The 18,892-nt window shown below is 38.7% G+C and overlaps 1 protein-coding gene across 6 annotated transcripts in view; it reads left to right on the top strand.

The window, feature by feature from the left end:
- The window catches only part of LOC131694261 (uncharacterized), a 63,070-nt gene that overhangs the window by 36,560 nt on the left and 7,618 nt on the right, over positions 1 to 18,892 (top strand). For 4 of the 6 annotated variants that reach the window (XM_058982820.1, XM_058982822.1, XM_058982824.1 and 1 more), the window contains exons 2-9: positions 10,496 to 11,135; positions 11,206 to 11,562; positions 16,997 to 17,089; positions 17,214 to 17,261; positions 17,361 to 17,470; positions 17,537 to 17,671; positions 17,752 to 18,442; positions 18,511 to 18,718. In XM_058982820.1, coding sequence (XP_058838803.1) covers positions 10,967 to 11,135; positions 11,206 to 11,562; positions 16,997 to 17,089; positions 17,214 to 17,261; positions 17,361 to 17,470; positions 17,537 to 17,671; positions 17,752 to 18,442; positions 18,511 to 18,718 — 1,811 coding nt within the window. In that variant the 5' untranslated portion in view covers positions 10,496 to 10,966. The remainder of the gene's footprint in view (positions 1 to 10,495; positions 11,136 to 11,205; positions 11,563 to 16,996; positions 17,090 to 17,213; positions 17,262 to 17,360; positions 17,471 to 17,536; positions 17,672 to 17,751; positions 18,443 to 18,510; positions 18,719 to 18,892) is intronic. The other 2 variants (XM_058982826.1, XM_058982825.1) reach the window with 2 other exon arrangements.

Raw genomic sequence — 18,892 nt, 5'->3', positions numbered from 1 at the left:
AACTAAAAATGGAACACGAGGTTGAATTTTTTTACTTAATTTATAATATTACATATTATAATCCCTTTCCATGACATGAGAAAAGTAAGCTTAGAAGGAGAAAAACGGGAATAACCTGGCTGAAAAAAGACAACAACGTGCCACGTTTTGTGACAAAGAACACCCCCCAAATCCCGGCCACTGAAGCAAAAGCCAAGCTTTGTCAGCAAATATTCCATTGCTGATAAAATAAATGGTCTGGGGAAATTTATGAAAATGTTTGTCGATTTCCTTCTTTGTAAGGACACCCATTGTATGTCGCTTGTTCACGTGCGTTCAATAACAAACTGTCATAGTGCCCGAAGCGGGAATGAGTTCAGCTCGCTTCGAGACGCCTGCTCGGTGTATCGCCAAAACAAATGGCATCACAGCTGGATGTATTGAATGCTGCCTCTTGTGTCTGCGCGAAGCGGAAACATTAACACAAGAAATCTAAACTTGACTGCATAAAAAGTTAATGAATACGGAACAATATGCAAAGCAACTTTAGTGTGCATATTCTTTATAGGAAACGACAAATGTTCAATTCAGATAAACAATTTGCTTTTGTCAAAGAGGTTTTCAAAGTTTGAGCGAATCCTACACATTTCTTTTGTAAGAAGTGTAAAAAGGTATATAACTCCTTAAGACGCCATACTCAAGACTATTCGATCCAACCAGAACACAAATATTTGAATGACCTGAGTTCCTATTTTGTCAATAAACATTGAGAATGAAAAACTACTACAGGAAGTTTTTATAAACACGTTTAAGTCTAGTTTTAAGGCGGATTTGGTTCCTAACCCCATTTATAGTGGGTGAGTGTTTTTCTCTAAACCCTAAAAGAGATGAATAGTCATAAAATTAAAACATATGTAGTCAAAAATAAAACTAATATTCCGGTTCTTTTCCCATTTCAATCACTCACTTGTTATTTTTTATTTTTTCCATCAAGTTTTGGCCAGTAATCTTTTTTATACGACAACAGGGTGCAGACTCCTGGAAAAAACTGAAATTTTCAGGGAATTTGCATTAAAATTAGAGGAAAATTTCAAGCCGTTATTTTTTTTTATAAACGCAACTGGAAAATACTTACTCAACGATTCAGTTGGATACGCACGCTCCCCTTTACAGATTTTCTTCTAGAGATAATAACAATTTCCACAACAATTCTTATATCAGGGTCCGTCCATAAACTACGTTGACTCATGGGGGGACGGGGGTGGTCTAACAAAAGTCTATGTTTGGCTTCGAGGGAGAGGGTGGTTATTTGCAAAAGTCGGGGTAGACTTTAATTTTTTGAAATTTTCGTATTACTAAATATAAATGGGATTTTAAGAGAGGTGTATTCAACTAGTCGATTCAGCTAACTGCACTTCGAAGCTAGTATACTATTGAGGAAACTACTCTTTACGCGACCACTCTACCCAAAACCCACGTATTTTTTGGACAATACAACAATCCGATACGTTGTTGTTTCTTACGTACATTACAGTTTTGGTCTCATGAAAAAATTCTAGGAATAACACAAAATGCCAGTTCTAAAGAAGATCTCCCAAAATTGCTTTCCGCGGAAGATTTTGAGTGTGAAAACCCTGCAGTCGTGAATTTTATCATCGGAGACACCACTAGTTAGCAGACATGCATGGACCATTAATAGTTCAGAAATGGTCAAAGTTATGCATTAAAATCACCATGATAATAGCTAAACCCCCGATTTTTAACAATAAGTGGATTGATTCTTTGTATTTTTTTATTTTTTAATTACGGGGGCTCAATCAGTTAAACTTCTAAAACAAAGTGTTTACTCGAATTAATCAGTTTGAAGTTTCTCTTGCAATCATTTCCAATGATTGAATCATTAATGCCTGGTTAATTTTACGTTTTGACCCGGCGCAACTCCGTGCAAACCGGTTCTACTATATAAATATTCGCAGTTAAGCTTTGATACAATATGAAAAAAATAAAAATTCAAGCAAATTTTATTTATCCGTTGGATCTTGCGCGCGCAGCTTTTTACTGCGAGCGGAGACCTTCTTTTGCGGGAGCGAAACATTTATCTGCTCGCGTACTGCGTCAGGGGGTTCATTTAATTCCCTCTTGTTGTTCACGTCCTGTTCATCAGCATTGAAGCAGTCTTGGTGCCCGCGATCAGATGTTCTTCCCTGCTTCTTGCACCTACCGTTGACCCTGCTTCTGGTCACCGTTTATGGTTCAGGTATAGGTATGGAAAATTCTGTATTGAGTTGGTTTGCTGTAGATGAGTTGGCAATCGGTTGAGATGCATTCTCCTCTGCGTCTTCGGCACAAGGTTTTTCATGATGTGCTGTCTGATTGTAGTACTTTCACGTAGACGTTTGCCCGGCATGGGTGCATAGCGTAGTTTTGTTTAATTGTAGTTCCGTGAGTTTTGACTTTTTATAGTCAAATAGGAGGGAATAGGTCTTTCGACCCGCATCCTCACTACAAAAACGTCGTTGGAAGTACCCGGGAAGAAGTTTCTCCAAGTATCAGGTGTAGCGGATTTACGACACTATCGATCGAGATCAGCTATGGCAGATTATGCACGAGTACGGATTCCCGGACAAACTGACGCGATTAGTGAAGGCGACGATGGATCGGGTGATGTGCGTAGTACGTGTCTCAGGGACGCTCTCGAGTCCCTTCGAATCACGCAGAGGGTTACGGCAAGGTGATGGTCTCTCGTGTCTGTTATTCAACATCGCGCTGGAAGGTGTAATAAGAAGAGCAGGGATCGACACGAGTGGTACGATTTTCACAAAGTCCGTTCAGCTACTTGGCTTCGCCGATGACGTTGATATTATTGCACGAAACTTTGAGAAGATGGAGGAAGCCTACATCAGACTGAAAAGAGAAGCCAAGCGCGTCGGACTTGCCATCAACACGTCGAAGACAAAGTATATGATAGGAAGAGGTTCACGAGAAGAGAATGAGAACCGCCCGCTTCGAGTTTGCATCGGTGGCGACGAAATCGAGGTGGTTGAAGAGTTCGTGTACTTGGGCTCACTGGTGACCGCCGACAATGATACCAGCAGAGAGATTCGTAGACGCATCGTGGCAGGAAATCGTGCTTACTTTGGCCTCCGCAAGACACTTCGGTCGAACAGAGTTCGCCGTCGTACGAAGTTGACCATCTACAAGACGCTGATTAGACCGGTAGTTCTCTACGGGCACGAGACCTGGACCATGCTCGTGGAGGACCAACGCGCACTTGGTGTCTTCGAACGGAAAGTGCTGCGTACCATCTACGGTGGAGTGCAGATGGAAGACGGCACATGGAGACGGCGAATGAACCATGAGTTGCATCAGCTGTTGGGGGAGCCGCCCATCTGTCATACCGCGAAAATCGGACAACTACGGTGGGCCGGGCACGTAGCCAGAATGTCGGACAATAGCCCGGTGAAAACGGTTCTCAATTGCAATCCGACCGGTACAAGAAGACGTGGCGCGCAGCGAGCACGATGGATCGACCAGGTGGAAGACGATTTGCGGACCCTTCGCAGATTGCGTGGCTGGCGACGCGCGGCCATGGACCGAGTGGAATGGAGGAATCTTTTGTATACGGCACAGGCCACTTCGGCCTTAAACTGTTAATAAATAAATAAGGTGTAGCGGATTCTACTTTTCCGTATTGAGGTATGCATTTTGCTGCTATCGTAAATCGACATGTTGTGAAAATATCTATGTAAGTCTGAATGGTTTTGCATAGACGGCGCAATCCTTATTAAAAATGATGTAAAGTGTTCCAACACAGTCTAAGAAATACCTTTATATGAAGAATTCCACCATGATGAGAATATTCAATATTCATTCAATTTTTGGCCAGACATACTGCGAACCTGCATAAGAACGGGTTACGAGCGCCTTGAATGAAAAAGAGAAAAGGATAGAGTATGTCAAAACTGTTCCTACTTGATAGAAGGCCCCCGACTCAGAAAAATTTCCATGAGCACCACGATGTTGGACCTAAGAGTATGCATTGATGCAGTATTCATCATAAGCAGGCATTGTGATTTTGAAGACATATTTTTCATTAATAATTTAGACGATTGGAAAACCTTGTTTAGATTATGAAATATTTAATATATATTTACGCATTTGAAAAAATGTAATTCTCTTGTTTGAATACTCTGGGAATGTATTAAAAACCGCGGAAGATCAGGAAATTTCATTTTCAGAAATGAGTTAACACCCTGTTCAATCATTTTTTATCTAGTTCAATTCCCATATGAGTTTCGCTGATTTCATGATGCCCCAAACGAAAGATTTACTTCATTCGGTACGCACTGAACATCATGGGTTTCGAATCAGAAACATTACCGTAGGCATGACGTTGCTACGAATTATTTGGAGAATTTATAACATTTTCATTTTTTTTTAAATTAAATTTTTAAATTAATATCATATAGGCTCATTGCCTATTATCGCACCACCCATTTAAGGTTGTTGGTTAGAGCAACGTCTGGTATCTTTGTTCAACGCATTGTCTCCATGGCGAATCATAAGATGAACATTGGAGCACTCGCTCCGAGTTTTTGCTTTCGCTCAAAAATAAGTTTTCGCCGTTATCATTACCTTTTTGTAATGCTACTTTTTACAAATATATTGATACCGATAGTCAAAGTTGGCAAAGTTGGCGTCCAAAAGGGGGTAACCGCACGTTGTGTTCTGTGGAAATTCGAGTTTTCTCGTTCGTTTTCTGAGGTTTTAAGAAAAAGTAGCCTATCGAGTCGCCATCTGTAAATGTTATGTTGTGGCTCACATATCGGGGAACTTGATATAATATGAAATGATCAATTAAAGCGCTAGATACAATGCACCAACTTTGCCGAAGACACCATAACTCTAAAACGAAAGACAAGGAATGGACATGTGAATTGTGGGTTATCCTTTTGGACGCTAGGTACCCCGGGGTTACCCTTCGAATTACGAAAATGCTTGTGAATTGAAAAGTAGTAAATGTTATAATCTTATTTATTCTAGACAACATGAGCCAATGAACTACTAATAAAAAAGTGTATTTTACAACAAAAACAATGTTAATTTGGAAATGAGGAAGTTTTTTCATTTCCTGTAAAAAATGCAAAAACAATGTTAATTTCGGACGGGACGCCAGTCATTAAACTAATCGTTCTACAACTTCCCTAAAGATAGTATGGCTCTATCTAGAATGATCTTCCGCTTGATTGGTGCCCAATACTTTTCGATTGGGTGGAATTGATACCCTATTGAGGGAATCCACTTTATTGTCGAAATACTATCAGAAACATTACCGGTAGCAGTTCTAGGCTGTATTGGTAGTTTGCCAAATTTGGCCAGAGCTTCTAGACTAGACTGTTGTGAACCTAAATGAAATGTAGGGCCCATGTCACCTATAGACACTCATAGTAATAGACCAGCGGAGGTACTTTTATCGAGCCAAACAAACTGTCAAAATTCGGAGCCAAACGAGCATGACGTCATACAATGCAAATAAGCAGAACAAGTATTGCGATTTTATATAAAAAAAAATATTTTGTTATTCACAGTAGGCTTCACTTTTCATGTTCGTGTTAGTATTTTACAATGTTATTCAGAAAGATATTTATTGTTTTCTATATAAAAGAATAAAAAACATTTTACTTATGCTCTTTTTCATCAAATTTGTGTTTTTTTAAAGAAACTGGATTTTTTTTGCTTTTCTTAATTTTTTGTTGCTCAGTATCAAACGTATAACTTCTCTTTTGATTCACATATTGAACCACTTGAAAAATTATTTTAATAAAAAAAGGTGATCGAATACAGTCGAGCACGTTCGAGCTTGCACACTTTTGGGTGATGCCAGTTTAACGCGCTTGTTTTTCTAGTTGCCAGTTTTGCGGTTTTCACATCCGCGAGTCTATTACTATGAGTGTTTATAATGTCACCTGGTAACTAGAAGGGAATTTCTTTTTAGACTCGGTGACGTAACTGTGAGATTGGGGCTTGCAGTACAGAATTATCCATCACGCACTCTTATCTATACAGCTTCGTTTCGTTGGCGATGAAAATCTTAACTGCAAGTTCCTTGCCAGATCAGCAATTTCTAGGTACATTTTCTTGGGACCGTGCTGTAGCTAGATAAAACTTTTGTTCAACAACCTGCCTGGAATACCTCTTGACATGATGACATGAAATGTTAGTCTGATCCAAACTCTCTGAAATCGCACCCAATTAGTTATACAGTAATGTTTCGATTATATCACGGCCGGTCTGTTTTTTAGCGTGATATGTTTGAAGCGTGATATATTCAAAAGAAAACAAAAAATTGCATTGAAGCAATAACCCATGTATTTATATAAACAAAAAGTAATAAAAAGTTAAAGTTAGTCAAAAAGAATAAATCATAGTAGGGTAATCAGCATTTTTTGCCATGTTTCTATTATCTTACTACCCATTTGAAGCCGTTGCTTAGAGCAGCTTCTGTTATCTTTGATCAACGTATAGGGTCCAATGGTATGGCATCAACGGATAATTTTCCCCACACGGCTTCACTCTATGTAACCCGTACCATTTCTTAAAATTGTTGAACCACCCAAAACTCAACCTGAAGGAATCTGGCACAATAACGTTTTGGGCAAATATCTTGACTATTAACCGTTATGTGTCCGACGGGGTCCCGGGAATTCGGATTTCTGAAAGTATGTTTGAGTGCTGGGGTACGATTTGTGAATTTCAAGAGAATACTGGCAATATGGGTATCAAAGTTCTTGGAATTGCGTCAGTAGGCTGAATCTCGTGGTTTTGGAACCATTTTTTGTTTTGACCACGGAACGGACATTCCGGAGCAGGCTCCCGTGGTGCCATATACATGTTTATATGTCAAATGTAAAACAAAAAAAACTTATGCAACTTTAATACTTCTTATTCTTTTGCAAAGAAGGCGCTGGATAAAGCCGTGAATATTCAAAGATTTCATTTAAATTTTCCTCATTACTACTAGTTTCGCGTAAGCTCGAAAATAGAGCTCGAAACTAGAGCTCGATTTTCGATTGAGCTGTATAACTTTGCCAAGCGAAGTGCGCAAATTTCTGTACCATCAGAAAAAAACACTGACATGAACCGCGTGGTGCTTACATGCAACTTGATGCACAACGCAAACGAATTGAATGGACATATCGAGCTACCATCGTGTTCCGATAATGTGGCACCGATTATCTGGCTGATATACCTCTATAGATTTCTTCGTTCTTTTGTCCAATAACCAGATTCCCTTGATTGTTATTCCAGGCCAAAGCCATTAGAGCCACACGGTCTCGGTGGGTAAGTGGCCGGCTGAATCAAACAGCTCCCCGATATCGGCGATAAATCTGCGAGTGAATGTCTGATAACCGCTACAAACCCGCGCCGCATCCTGCAAGCCGGACTGTCACCCCCCCAAACACCGAGCCGTGACAGGTTTGACAGTTTCTTATTAATTCATTGTGTTTTTTTTTCAATATATGTATACGGGAATACTTTACCGAGCAGCGATTTGCCGTCCGGGCCGATAAGATAATTTTTATAGCACTTTTTTAAAAAAAGGATCCGATATAGATAGACCGAAAGTCGCACCTCGCGATGGTCGTTGATATAGACATTTAGATAGTGTCGCCTTTTAGGTCTGTCTTTGCTGTTTTCATTGTGGTATTGGCGTTCCCGGCCCACCTCCACACTCTGGCGATGGACGAAAATATGTCGCAAATATTAACGTTGCCGGTAAACGGCTGTGCAAACTGAATACAACTGATAACACTACCGTCTAGTAAGTGCTACAAAATATGTGGAGAAGTACACTCATTCCTACTATTTAACGTAGACTGACTGACGGCTATCCTGGAGCTACGGAGGTAGGAATAATTATCCAGAGCATCCCAAATCTTCCAAATAATTTTATAGTAATCTATACGTAGATTTGTCAGTACGCACGCGTTTCACAGCTGGATCACATAGTGACGGTCAAGCGTGGTTTCGTTGGAACGTCGAGCAGTAGATGAGCAGAGTTTAAAATCATTAACAATTTTCACGCCTGGGTGATTTTGATCGCGGCGTCTCGTCGTATAAGTATTATGGCTACTACATACCCTGCAGAAGTCAAGTCAATATATGTATACAAAACTACACACATAAGCAGCCGTACCGTGAACACGTTTCGGGGAGCTAGAAACGCTGGACGCAGCCTGAGCTGAGATGAGCCGGGCGCTGCAAAGATGTGAAGTGTCTTTTACCGGTTTATTTCGTTTTTTTTTCATTTCATTTCGTGTCGCTAGCGAGAAATGACGTAATCCTTCTGCTGCTCACTTCCCTTCGATCGCACCACTCGCAGCTTCTCCGTTCATCAGTATACAGTGCGCCACATGTTTTACGACTGGCACAATTGGCAATACATAGTTAATATTTCGAAGTTGAAGAGAAGTGTTGCCTGCATATCAACTAATTTAATTGCACTATGCTATATTTTATCTTAAGGAGGAAAATTGTGTAAACATCAAAATTTCTCACGGGTGAATTTTTTTTTTGTAGAACCAGTCTGCAAATTAAGGTCACAAATCCTAACTTATTAGTCATGGGTGCGTTTCGACTTCGTTTCATCAGAAACCGACAACTAACTTTTTGTCGGAATAGATTAGCGCCGGCTTGATGCTAAATCTCTAAAACTAAAACACACTTTGTGTTTCAATCGAACGACTGGTCAAACATGATGTCCCGTCCGAGCAGAAGTTCTGTTTATGCCGATAAGACACAGTGAAGCCGAAACTTGGCTTAGCAGAATATCGCCCAACATTCTGATATTAGTACTGTGCGAGATTGGGATACAAATGAAGTTGCTACACTGCCCATAGTCGCCAGTCAGTTTAATGTTCTATGGGATTCCCTATCTACATGGGACTGACTTGCGATTATAGGTAGTACAGAAGATTACAGTTAATTATCGTCATGAATTAACTTTTAATGCTTATAGTCGACTGTACTTATCGTTTTCGTTATCTCATTTTTAATGAATTAACAATATGATTTGATAATTATAATAATCTTAGTTGGATCTTATGTAGGGGGAGGGGGAGTACATCAAAGCTTACGAAAGCTTACCTAGGACGAAGGGGTAGATCGAAACGTTCTCCAAAGCCATAGGTAATTAGTTTATGGCCAAAATACTATTTGGGAAAATACATACCTTCTATAATGAATCCGTTTGTTCGTCACAAGTTCCATTTAGTGCTGATTAAAGGAAGCCAATTTTCTAGATTCGTTGTTTCGAACTATTGCGGGATAGCTTCATTATGTGCAGTATCTAAGCTGTTTGAAAAGATCGTGCCGGATTGTATCACCCATAACTGCTCTGATTATATAGCAGAGACTCAACATGGCTTCATGCCTAAAAGATGAACTTCTACTAACTTAATATTCTACACATCTTTCATCATCAATTCCCTGCAAGCACGACTACAATAAGATGCCGTATAAACTGATTTTACCGCAGCCTTTGACAAGATTAACCATCAGATTGTAGATTTGAAACTTAACAGGCTTGGATTTTATGGCTCATTACTGAATTGGCTTACCTTTCTGGACGTGAAATGGCTGTGAAAATTGGAGACGGCACGACCTCTCCGTTCCCTGCTAGCTCTGGAGTACCTCAGGGTAGCCATATTGGCCCTTTTTGTTTTTACTCTACCTGAACGACTTAAATTTTTCGATAAAGTGTATAAAGCTATCATTGTATCGATTTTGTTGGCTATTTTCGGCAAATTTGTGACTAAGAGAAACGAAAGCAATGAAATTGAAAGACGGATAGGTATTCTAGAGCGAATCAGTTATAAACATAAAACGGAAAACTAGGACTAGGCAGGCTCATATGGACATGATCGAAAGGAAATGTGAAGAATTCTTTGTCTTCTGCTAAGTAGGAGTTGGGCGTTGCACCCAAGTCTACCGCATGGTCTATGGTAAAACATAACTCATCATCATGTTTTACCGCCATAAATCCTGCTGTAATAATCGAAGCCCAGTATCCAAGATTTACCGATGTTAGCAAAAAGCGTTGGTTTAAATGGAAAAGAGAGGCGGTGAAGTCGAATTATTGCGTAGATCTAATACGAATATTCTACACTTTATAAAACAATCATGTTCTTCTTAGAATCGAAACAAACAACGTGCCATCCAATGATTGTTTGTCGATTAATCTATGTCTTTGACAATCAGGGTACAGCTGATTTTTAGACCTTGTGAAATTAGAGCCAGTATTATGGACTTTTGTAGCGAATAGAATATGTATTTAAGTTTGATTTCATACCAAACTGATTTCTCTGACCTGGTACGGGAAAATTCTTCGTGAGCGTACGTCGTAAACTCATGTATTGTATCTTTTATTGTGCGTAATGATTATACCATTCGATTAAGCTCATTGCAACATTTACGTCAAATGTTAATATAAGTTATGTATTGTTTTATTTTACAGCTCCAAAAACAAAAGGTAACGACTGTGCCTTTTAGCACTTACAAATGACCGATCGAAGCATCAAAGCGCACACCGTGTTATCAAGTATCACCAAGAGGCAGAAAGAGTGACAGAGCAAGCTTGCAGTTAGAAGCGAGGAGTGGAACGAACAAAACCTGGCAAACCTACGAAAATATAGTTTGTTTAGCAATGCTCTACAAAACATTTATTGTTCAAAAGAATATACTAACATCAAGTGTATGAAGCAGGTTCACAAATCACACGTAACACCCATTCTGGGGAAGAAGTAACGATACTGATCACTGTAGCTAACAGTAGATTAGTTGGACTGAACCGTCGAAGCAAAAGAAATACTTGTTCGTGTTTGTCTATGTGCGGTTCATGTACCCACCACACCAACTGCAGCTAATGGTGACGGTAGTGAACTAGTAATACGAACCGGCAGTGGTATTACATTGAGTTTGTCATATAATGCAGTCGAATACTAGGTGCTACCGACCGACTGGCAGTTATACTGCTGCCAATGCCGACGAGCTTAGCTACCAGAAGGACGACATCCTCGTGGTGTCGAAAACGTCGACCCGTGACAATTGGTACGAGGCGGTAAATGTGCACACCAAACAAAAAGGATTAGTGCAGTGTACGTATACCTTCGAACGGATCCAATACATACAATGATGTCTAATGAAAATATTTGTCTCGTTTCCCAGTGCATAGGTTAGTACGTTGCGATGCCACTTTCTCCGAACAGTCGCCTGTTACCAGGCATGTTTTTATCGACGGTATTAAAATCGATCACAACGATGAAGAATATGAATACTGTACTACTCATGATCCAAGCACTAGTATGGAGCGAACCAGTGGTAATATCAATAGCACCAGTGAGGGTGGTAACATCGGCACTTACACCGAACTCGATCGAAACACTGCGTTCGAGTATAGGATGGCAAATCTCGAGCTCACCAAATCCACCAAAAACAGCAATAGTCAGGTGAATCTGACCCCTTCCTGGACTACCCCTTGGGTTGTCATGGATGACGTCGAAGGGAACGCCGGTGCGGATTTGGGTACTGTAAAACCTCTTATTACTATTTACACTAATGCTTGCTTGAGTCGATTTTCAGTTCAGGCCAGATACTGGGGGGTTGAGAAATGATGGAAACAAAAGCATTCCGTATGCAAGGATGCACACTTCTGAATTGGTATTGTTTGAATATTCTTCAGGTTTATATTAGATAGTGATAAATGTTATAAATCATACTCATGTTAAATTTGGAAGCATACCCATGATAAATTTGACGTGAACTTGATGTTTTTGATATCATTTGTATTTTGAAGAAAGAATGTCTTTAAAATTCTCACATCGATGGGTGTAAAAACATGTGTATGAACATTAGCATATTGTGCGAATGTGGTTAAGGTTTTTTTTGGAATATTGAAATAATATTCAAGCTTAAAAAAGTTTTGTGAATTATGATAACTATTTGGCAGCAATGTTTTTTTTCTCCTTATTAGGTTCTTTACTGACACACTTAACCTCACTTTTGTTGACAGTTCGCTTGTACTGTTTACATGTACTGTTTACATGTACTTAGAAAAATTTGTGAACGACTAGATTCGCTCGAAGCAAATCGTAAAGAATTTTTCTAAGTCCATGTAAACAGTACAAGCGAACTGTCAAAAATGAACACTCAGTTCATTTGTGACGTCATCGTAAAGTATTCAATGGGGTTTCAACATGAAGGCCATCCATATACCACGTGAATAATTTAGGGGAGGGTAGGGGTCACTTTAAAGTCCACGTTCGCTCATGGGGAGCGGGGGTGGGGGTATTGGAAATATTCACATGGACCAACCATTATATTTTTGTCTTTTATAAGAAAATTAAATAAATTTTTATCGTCATTGGTATGAGCGCTTACCTTCAAATTTTTTCAAGATTTTGAAATAGTCAAAGTGCCTATAACAGCCAGAGTTAAAAATAATCGAAACTCTTTTTTGACGGCTGAAAATGAACCTAATGCGACTAGTGGTGAATTAGGTTCTTTACTGGCACAGTTAACCTCACTTTTCTTGACAGTTCGCTTGTACTGTTTACATGGACTTAAAAAAATTTGTAGACGACTAGATTCGCTCGAAGAAAATCGTAAAGAATTTTTCTAAGTCCATATAAACAGTACAAGCGAACTGTCAAAGATGAACACTCAGTTCATTTGTGACGTCAGCGTAAAGTATTCAATAGGAAAAATATTTATTCAAAAATCCATGTTAGTCATTCAGTTGAATATCGTACAATAATATTCATTTTACTGATTATCTAGGCAAATGTTTTCAAATGTCGGCAAAGTATATTGAATACTTTACAGTGACGTCACAAATGAACTGAGTGTTCATTTTTGACAGTTCGCTTGTACTGTTTACATGGACTTAGAAAAATTCTTTACGATTTGCTTTGAGCGAATCTAGTCGTCCACAAATTTTTCTAAGTCCATGTAAACAGTACAAGCGAACTGTCAAGAAAAGTGTTAACTGTGTCAGTAAAGAACCTAATAAAAACAACAATCATCATCGCTTACATTGTGCCAGGGCCTACTTTGATTCGATACTGCACGGTCGCTTCGTGTAACAATCAGATACGAATGAAAATCTGCATGGATGAATGGGCGGTTTGATCGCTTGACGTTTTCAGCTGCTTCACTGAATATTAAAAAAGGAGTGCGGCTGAATATGAACAATTTTCATTCAATGAAATTAAATATTTGTAACTTTGATAACAGCATAGTGTGTGATGGCAACTATCATTAAAAAATCAGAGGAAATCGTACGAAACAAAATCCGATAAAAATTTATATTAAATGATGATAATTTTTAGATAATGTGTATGGTAATAGCAGCGTTTTGCTTTACCATAATGGTCACTGGAAGAATCTGACATGGGAAGACTTACTTTTTTGAAACAGTAGGGGAGAGTGGGTACGCTCGATCCCTCTTTTGATTTTCTCTCATAACTTTTCAATGAAATAAAAATTTTAATTGCAAAATTCGGCATTTTGTAGTCAATTCGAAATGTAAAAACGAGGTTTTTGTAAATACGTGTGGTAACTTGATCCCCGCCTACTAGGGCTAAAGAAACAAAGCAAACTATGATTAATAGACACGAAAGTTCAGCTAATCACCTATCCTGACAAATTAATTATTAAGACTACCTTTTAGATGCACGACAAACTTTAACCACAGTAGAAAGTCAAGATAAGTATTTGCGGTAAATCAGTGCTGTTTAACTGACTTTTCCAACCTTCAATAACTTATACCATAATTTGTTCAAGGAAAAAAGATTTTTGGTGAATTAATAGTGCCAGGTGCTTCATGAAAATGATGTTTTTCTATTTCTATACATTTCGAAATTGTTTGATAGAGCTAATGGTAGGGATGAAGAATACCCAGTGTTACAGGGATCAAAGATACCTGTTGTATGAAGTGAACAAAATTTAATTTTTTTGTATATGTTGTGAAACTTTTTATTCGAAAAGCGTGTTTTTCTAGACAAAAGTCCCTAGAAAGTAATCGTACTTGAAAATATTCATATAAAATTAGTTCGACGATTTTATACAACCGTTCAAAAAATTTGTAGAAAGATCTTCAAGATGGATTTTCTAAAATATTATGCAACTTTTCCAAACCAAACGTAATACATTAAATTTGTTTTTTAAAAATCATGAACGACCAAATATTTCATTTTCTTGTTATATTGTGATAACTTGTTGTGTATATGGCCAGGGAACTTTTTATGAAAAAATATAGCAACTTTTTATGAGATATGGCCAGGGAAAAAAATATCCACAAGGATCAAGTGTCCTCACTCTCCCTTATGTACTCAGCATATAATAAGATGAATTTGGTTGATACGCTACACTGCCCATAATCGCAAGTCAGCCCCATGTTCTATGGGATTCCCTATCTACATTGGGACTGACTTCCGATTATGGGCAGTACAGTCTTCAATCTATAAGCCGGTTTAACATAGTAGCATTTGTATTTAAAGATTTGTTCATCTGACAATAAGTGTTAATGAACTAAACTAAAAATAATTAACCTAACGTAACAGAAAACGGTGACGAAATTGTGATGAATTAGTATTGAAGTCGAAGTGCTCTTATTGAACTTATTGAAGCAACGAACCATCGCAAAAATCGGACTATTGGTAGCGTAGTTATTGTTACGCATTTTGATGTGTAGCAATGTTCTAGGGCGAAGAACTCGGGTTGGGGCGTAGGGGTTTATTTGTCCAAGGAGATCGGGTACATCGTAATCAACCAACATAAGCTTAGATATGAAAATGGCCTTCGAAGCGCGTCTACGTTTTTGCAAAGTATGTAATCCTAAGAGGCCTGCAACGGTTTTCATATGGTGGCAGGATCAATGGATCATTCCAAGGCAATTGACGTAAGCCATATCGTATAAATTTGCCCACGACAGCTTCAATCCTATTCTACGCATAATAATTGTATCATGTATATAGGTAATCCCAAAGAGGTGGACAGTTAAGCGAATAACGACAGATTATACATATTATCATACGATATGATAAAGAGAAAAATAATGGTAATTATAATGTATTTTGAAAGACCAAAGAAAAAGATTCTAACCCACTGTAAATTTTCGATTGCATTTTAAAGGGTTGTAAAATGATGATTCGATAGTCGGTGCTATGGGGTGTGTCGTCTTATCAGGGCTATCGACGCATCGTATTTCTCTTTCAGCTGCCCACTCCGAGACAGACGGTTGCGCCACAGAGTTGAATGGCCATTTAGTAAGGTCTCATATTGTAGATAATACCGTTTTCCCAGCCTTTAACTTTCCCATTTTAAATATTTTCTTAGTTCGAAGAATTTGGCACTTATTTTGTTCAAATAAATGCTGTATATTCTTATGCAAAAAGAAGATAACATAGGGGAAGACGGAGTTAAACGCATCCCCTAAGGAAATATGATTATAACATAGCTATAGAACTTTTATTGGTAGAATTTAATTATTGGTAAATCCATTTTCCTCTGTAATTGCTTTGTAAAATATTTAAAAACATTAAAAATATTTAATTTTTCAAACTCAATTACTCTGAAAAATAAGCGGGGCAAAACGCACCTGTGCGGGAGTAAAATGCTTCACAACAACGGGGCATAATGCACTGCAACAATGGTGAACAAGGAAGTAATTTTGTTTTCTGTCGGGATTTCACAAAAGGGTGCCATTCAATCGCCTTAGGTTATGCAATTACCAGATTTTCAGAACGATATTTCTGTTTTCGATTAAAAAATCAGCAATATCAAAGAAGAGGCCCCGATGGAGGAAAGTTCTGAATATAGCGAAAAGTAAATTATTTAGTAGATTTTTCATATATAGTGCGACAGAATAGCAAACAACGATTAAAATAGTACTGGAATGCACTGATTTAATGATAAAATTGCATTTATATGAGCTGAAAATCCTTATTTCCATTGATATACGGGTATCAAACTTTGACAGGGTATGTTTAATTTTTAGTGGCTTTCGATATAAGCAAGGGGTGCCTTTTGCTCCAGGGTGCGTTTTACCTCATTTTTCCCTAATCGTCTGCAGTGCAAACCATCACACTTAATGAAGTTTCAAAGGATTTGGCATATCTACTTCCAAATGCTTGGCATCTGTACTCACCTGTACAGAATATTCCCATATAATCAAACACAAGATGGTGCATATGGTCTTATATATAATGATTTCAATGAGCATTTTTTAATCGGTCATTATCCGTTATCACTGTTTATATCATAACAGTATAGTTTTTCTGAAACCCAAAAAATCGTGCTGTTTTGGATGAGTTACATTAATTGAAAGATTTAGTTATTTTTTCTGCATTAGATATTTCAATGTGCAATATTCAATGATACCCGCTAATACCGCTGTATGTCTATACTCTAATAAATAAATATTGGACTTGAAATTTCCATCAAATTATGCTAAATATAAGATTAATACATTTGTATCCTAGGTTTTTCCTCGTTTCATTATCATCCCCACAATAAATAGGTATCTGGCCTGTGTGTCGATATTGATTACTTTCATCCAAGAAAACATCGTTTGGTCGGTGTTCAACCAGACCGGACTAAGTGACATTGTATTGATTTCGAGAAAAATGCGCTTGAAATGCAGCATACTTTACATTACAATTTGAAGTGAATGTATACCGTAATTCTTGTTTATGGCAACATTTTCCAAAACCTGCAAAAGTCGAATATAGCAAAAGAAATTCATTATCTAACTTTTTAAAATTTCGCGATTTAGTCCGCTTTGACCTAACACCGACCATTTTGTGTTCAAAACAAAAAAAATGGAAGAAAGCAATCAAAAAGCAAGCTAACCCTTTGCACCAAAACCAAACATTTCACTATAAATCGAATTGTATCTCAAAATATTGCCTCTTATATTTGAAAAATAATACCAATTCATTATCAATTATCATTATAGTTAATAAAATGGATGAATTTAGTAATAAAAACATTAACAAATGTCACACGACCGTACCTGTTTATTTTGTAACTCCTATTATCTGTTTACTTTGTAAGTATTCCCAACAAAACATAAGGGGCAATATGAGCAGAGTCGATAATCACTGACCTGGTGCTTTCTCTTTTCTCTCGATTTGCTGTCGGTTATTTTTTGCTGGCGGCGGCGGCAAATACAGGTCGCGACTACATCTACGGCTTCGGAATACAAGGACGACAGTGTAAAAGTAAGGATACTTTACTTTAAAACTTCTAGCTAACCGCACAAAACCGGGTGCTACGGATCGAACTAATCTATCATGCCTTTGTTTTCTTTTGGTCAACAGAATGCTGGTCGTGTTTCCACAACCAATGCTTATCGCATGCCGCCAACGAAATGTGCCAAAGAAATCTTGACGTTTATCCGACGATGCCGACCACCTATAGCACCGACAAGGTATTTACTGCGTCCCGATCGGGCGAGTGTTTCATTTTTAATTCATTATTTCTCCCGCTTCCGTAGTCAATTAACGAATGGACGTCAGCGAACGTATTGGAATGGATGGCTGCTAACAACTTCTACACCTACGCTGACGTGTTCAAAGCGAAAGATATAAAAGGCTGTGATTTATCGAATTTGGACCGTGATAAATTAGGAGTGAGTTTCATGCGTGTTAATGCCTCACCAATAACAAATGCTGATTGATTTCCATTGTTTTGTTTTTTTTTCTTTCCTAGCAAATGGGTATTAAAAATGAATTCCATCAGCAAACAATCCTGGCGTCCATAAAGGATTTGCTGACGAGCGCGGAAAAGTCAATCCAGTGTACCGGCACGCTGTGGACCACCAGCGGTGGCAGCAGCAATGTTCCCGGTGAGGATGGCGACACCCTGCTCGATAAACACTCGCATGATCTGGTGGACCATTCGTTTTCGAAGCAGGTTAAATGTGATAAGTGTCAGCAGTACTTGCGTGGACTGATACATCAGGGATTGCTATGTAAACTTTGTAATCTCATTGTCCATCGACAGTGTTCGGCGACGGGACTTAAGCCTTGTGCAGCCGACGCTGGTAAAGGGAAACCAATCGTGGCTACTTGGTGCCAAGAAGTCTTTGGTTTGGGACTGTGTCAGCAGTTTAACGTAGCCGAACTGCCGGCACCGCAGACCGTCATAATACTCTGCAATGAAATCGAGCAGAAAGCGATGTGCAACATGAATCTAGATCTGTACAAACTGTATCGAACGACGCCGCCCAATTACGATGAGGTGAACAAACTGCGCGACTCGCTCAACGAGAATCTAATCAATACCGATCTCAGCGGCTACTCGCCAGAGTGCGTGGCTACGGTATTGAAGAAGTTTCTACGCGAGCTGCCGGATCCAATTATTCCGGTTATGTTCTACGACAAATTTGTCGAAACCTCAAGTAAGCCCTCTGTTAGGCCGTTTTAATAATTGATATTTGAATTTTCATGGTTGGCTTTTCCTTAACAGAGATTACCAGCGACGCCGTAGCAGTTGAGCAGCTGCGGTTGCACATTCAAGACCTGCCCGTTTATCACAAACTGACGCTCAAGTATATCATGATGCATCTGATACGAATCTGTCGAATGCAGTACCAGCGGGGGTTGAAGGAGCAACCGACGATACTGATACAAGTGTGGTGCCATATTCTGATGCGTCCTCCTTGGGAGAAAATCGTGTAAGTATATACATTAGTTTACCCTTGAATATGGCTATAAAAGCATGTGTGGTTGATATTTTTATCGAATCATTATCGCTTAAAATACGCAAAACCACGGAACACCACTCAATCGTAAAGCCTCAATTCACAAACCATATGCCTCAGGAGAATTTTCAAGTTTGTATGTGAAAA

Source organism: Topomyia yanbarensis, chromosome 3, assembly GCF_030247195.1.
Source record: "Topomyia yanbarensis strain Yona2022 chromosome 3, ASM3024719v1, whole genome shotgun sequence".
In the NCBI taxonomy this organism is placed as follows: Eukaryota; Metazoa; Arthropoda; class Insecta; order Diptera; family Culicidae; genus Topomyia; species Topomyia yanbarensis.
Note: the sequence above shows the minus strand (reverse complement) of the source record. Positions and strands in the feature narration are given on the sequence as shown.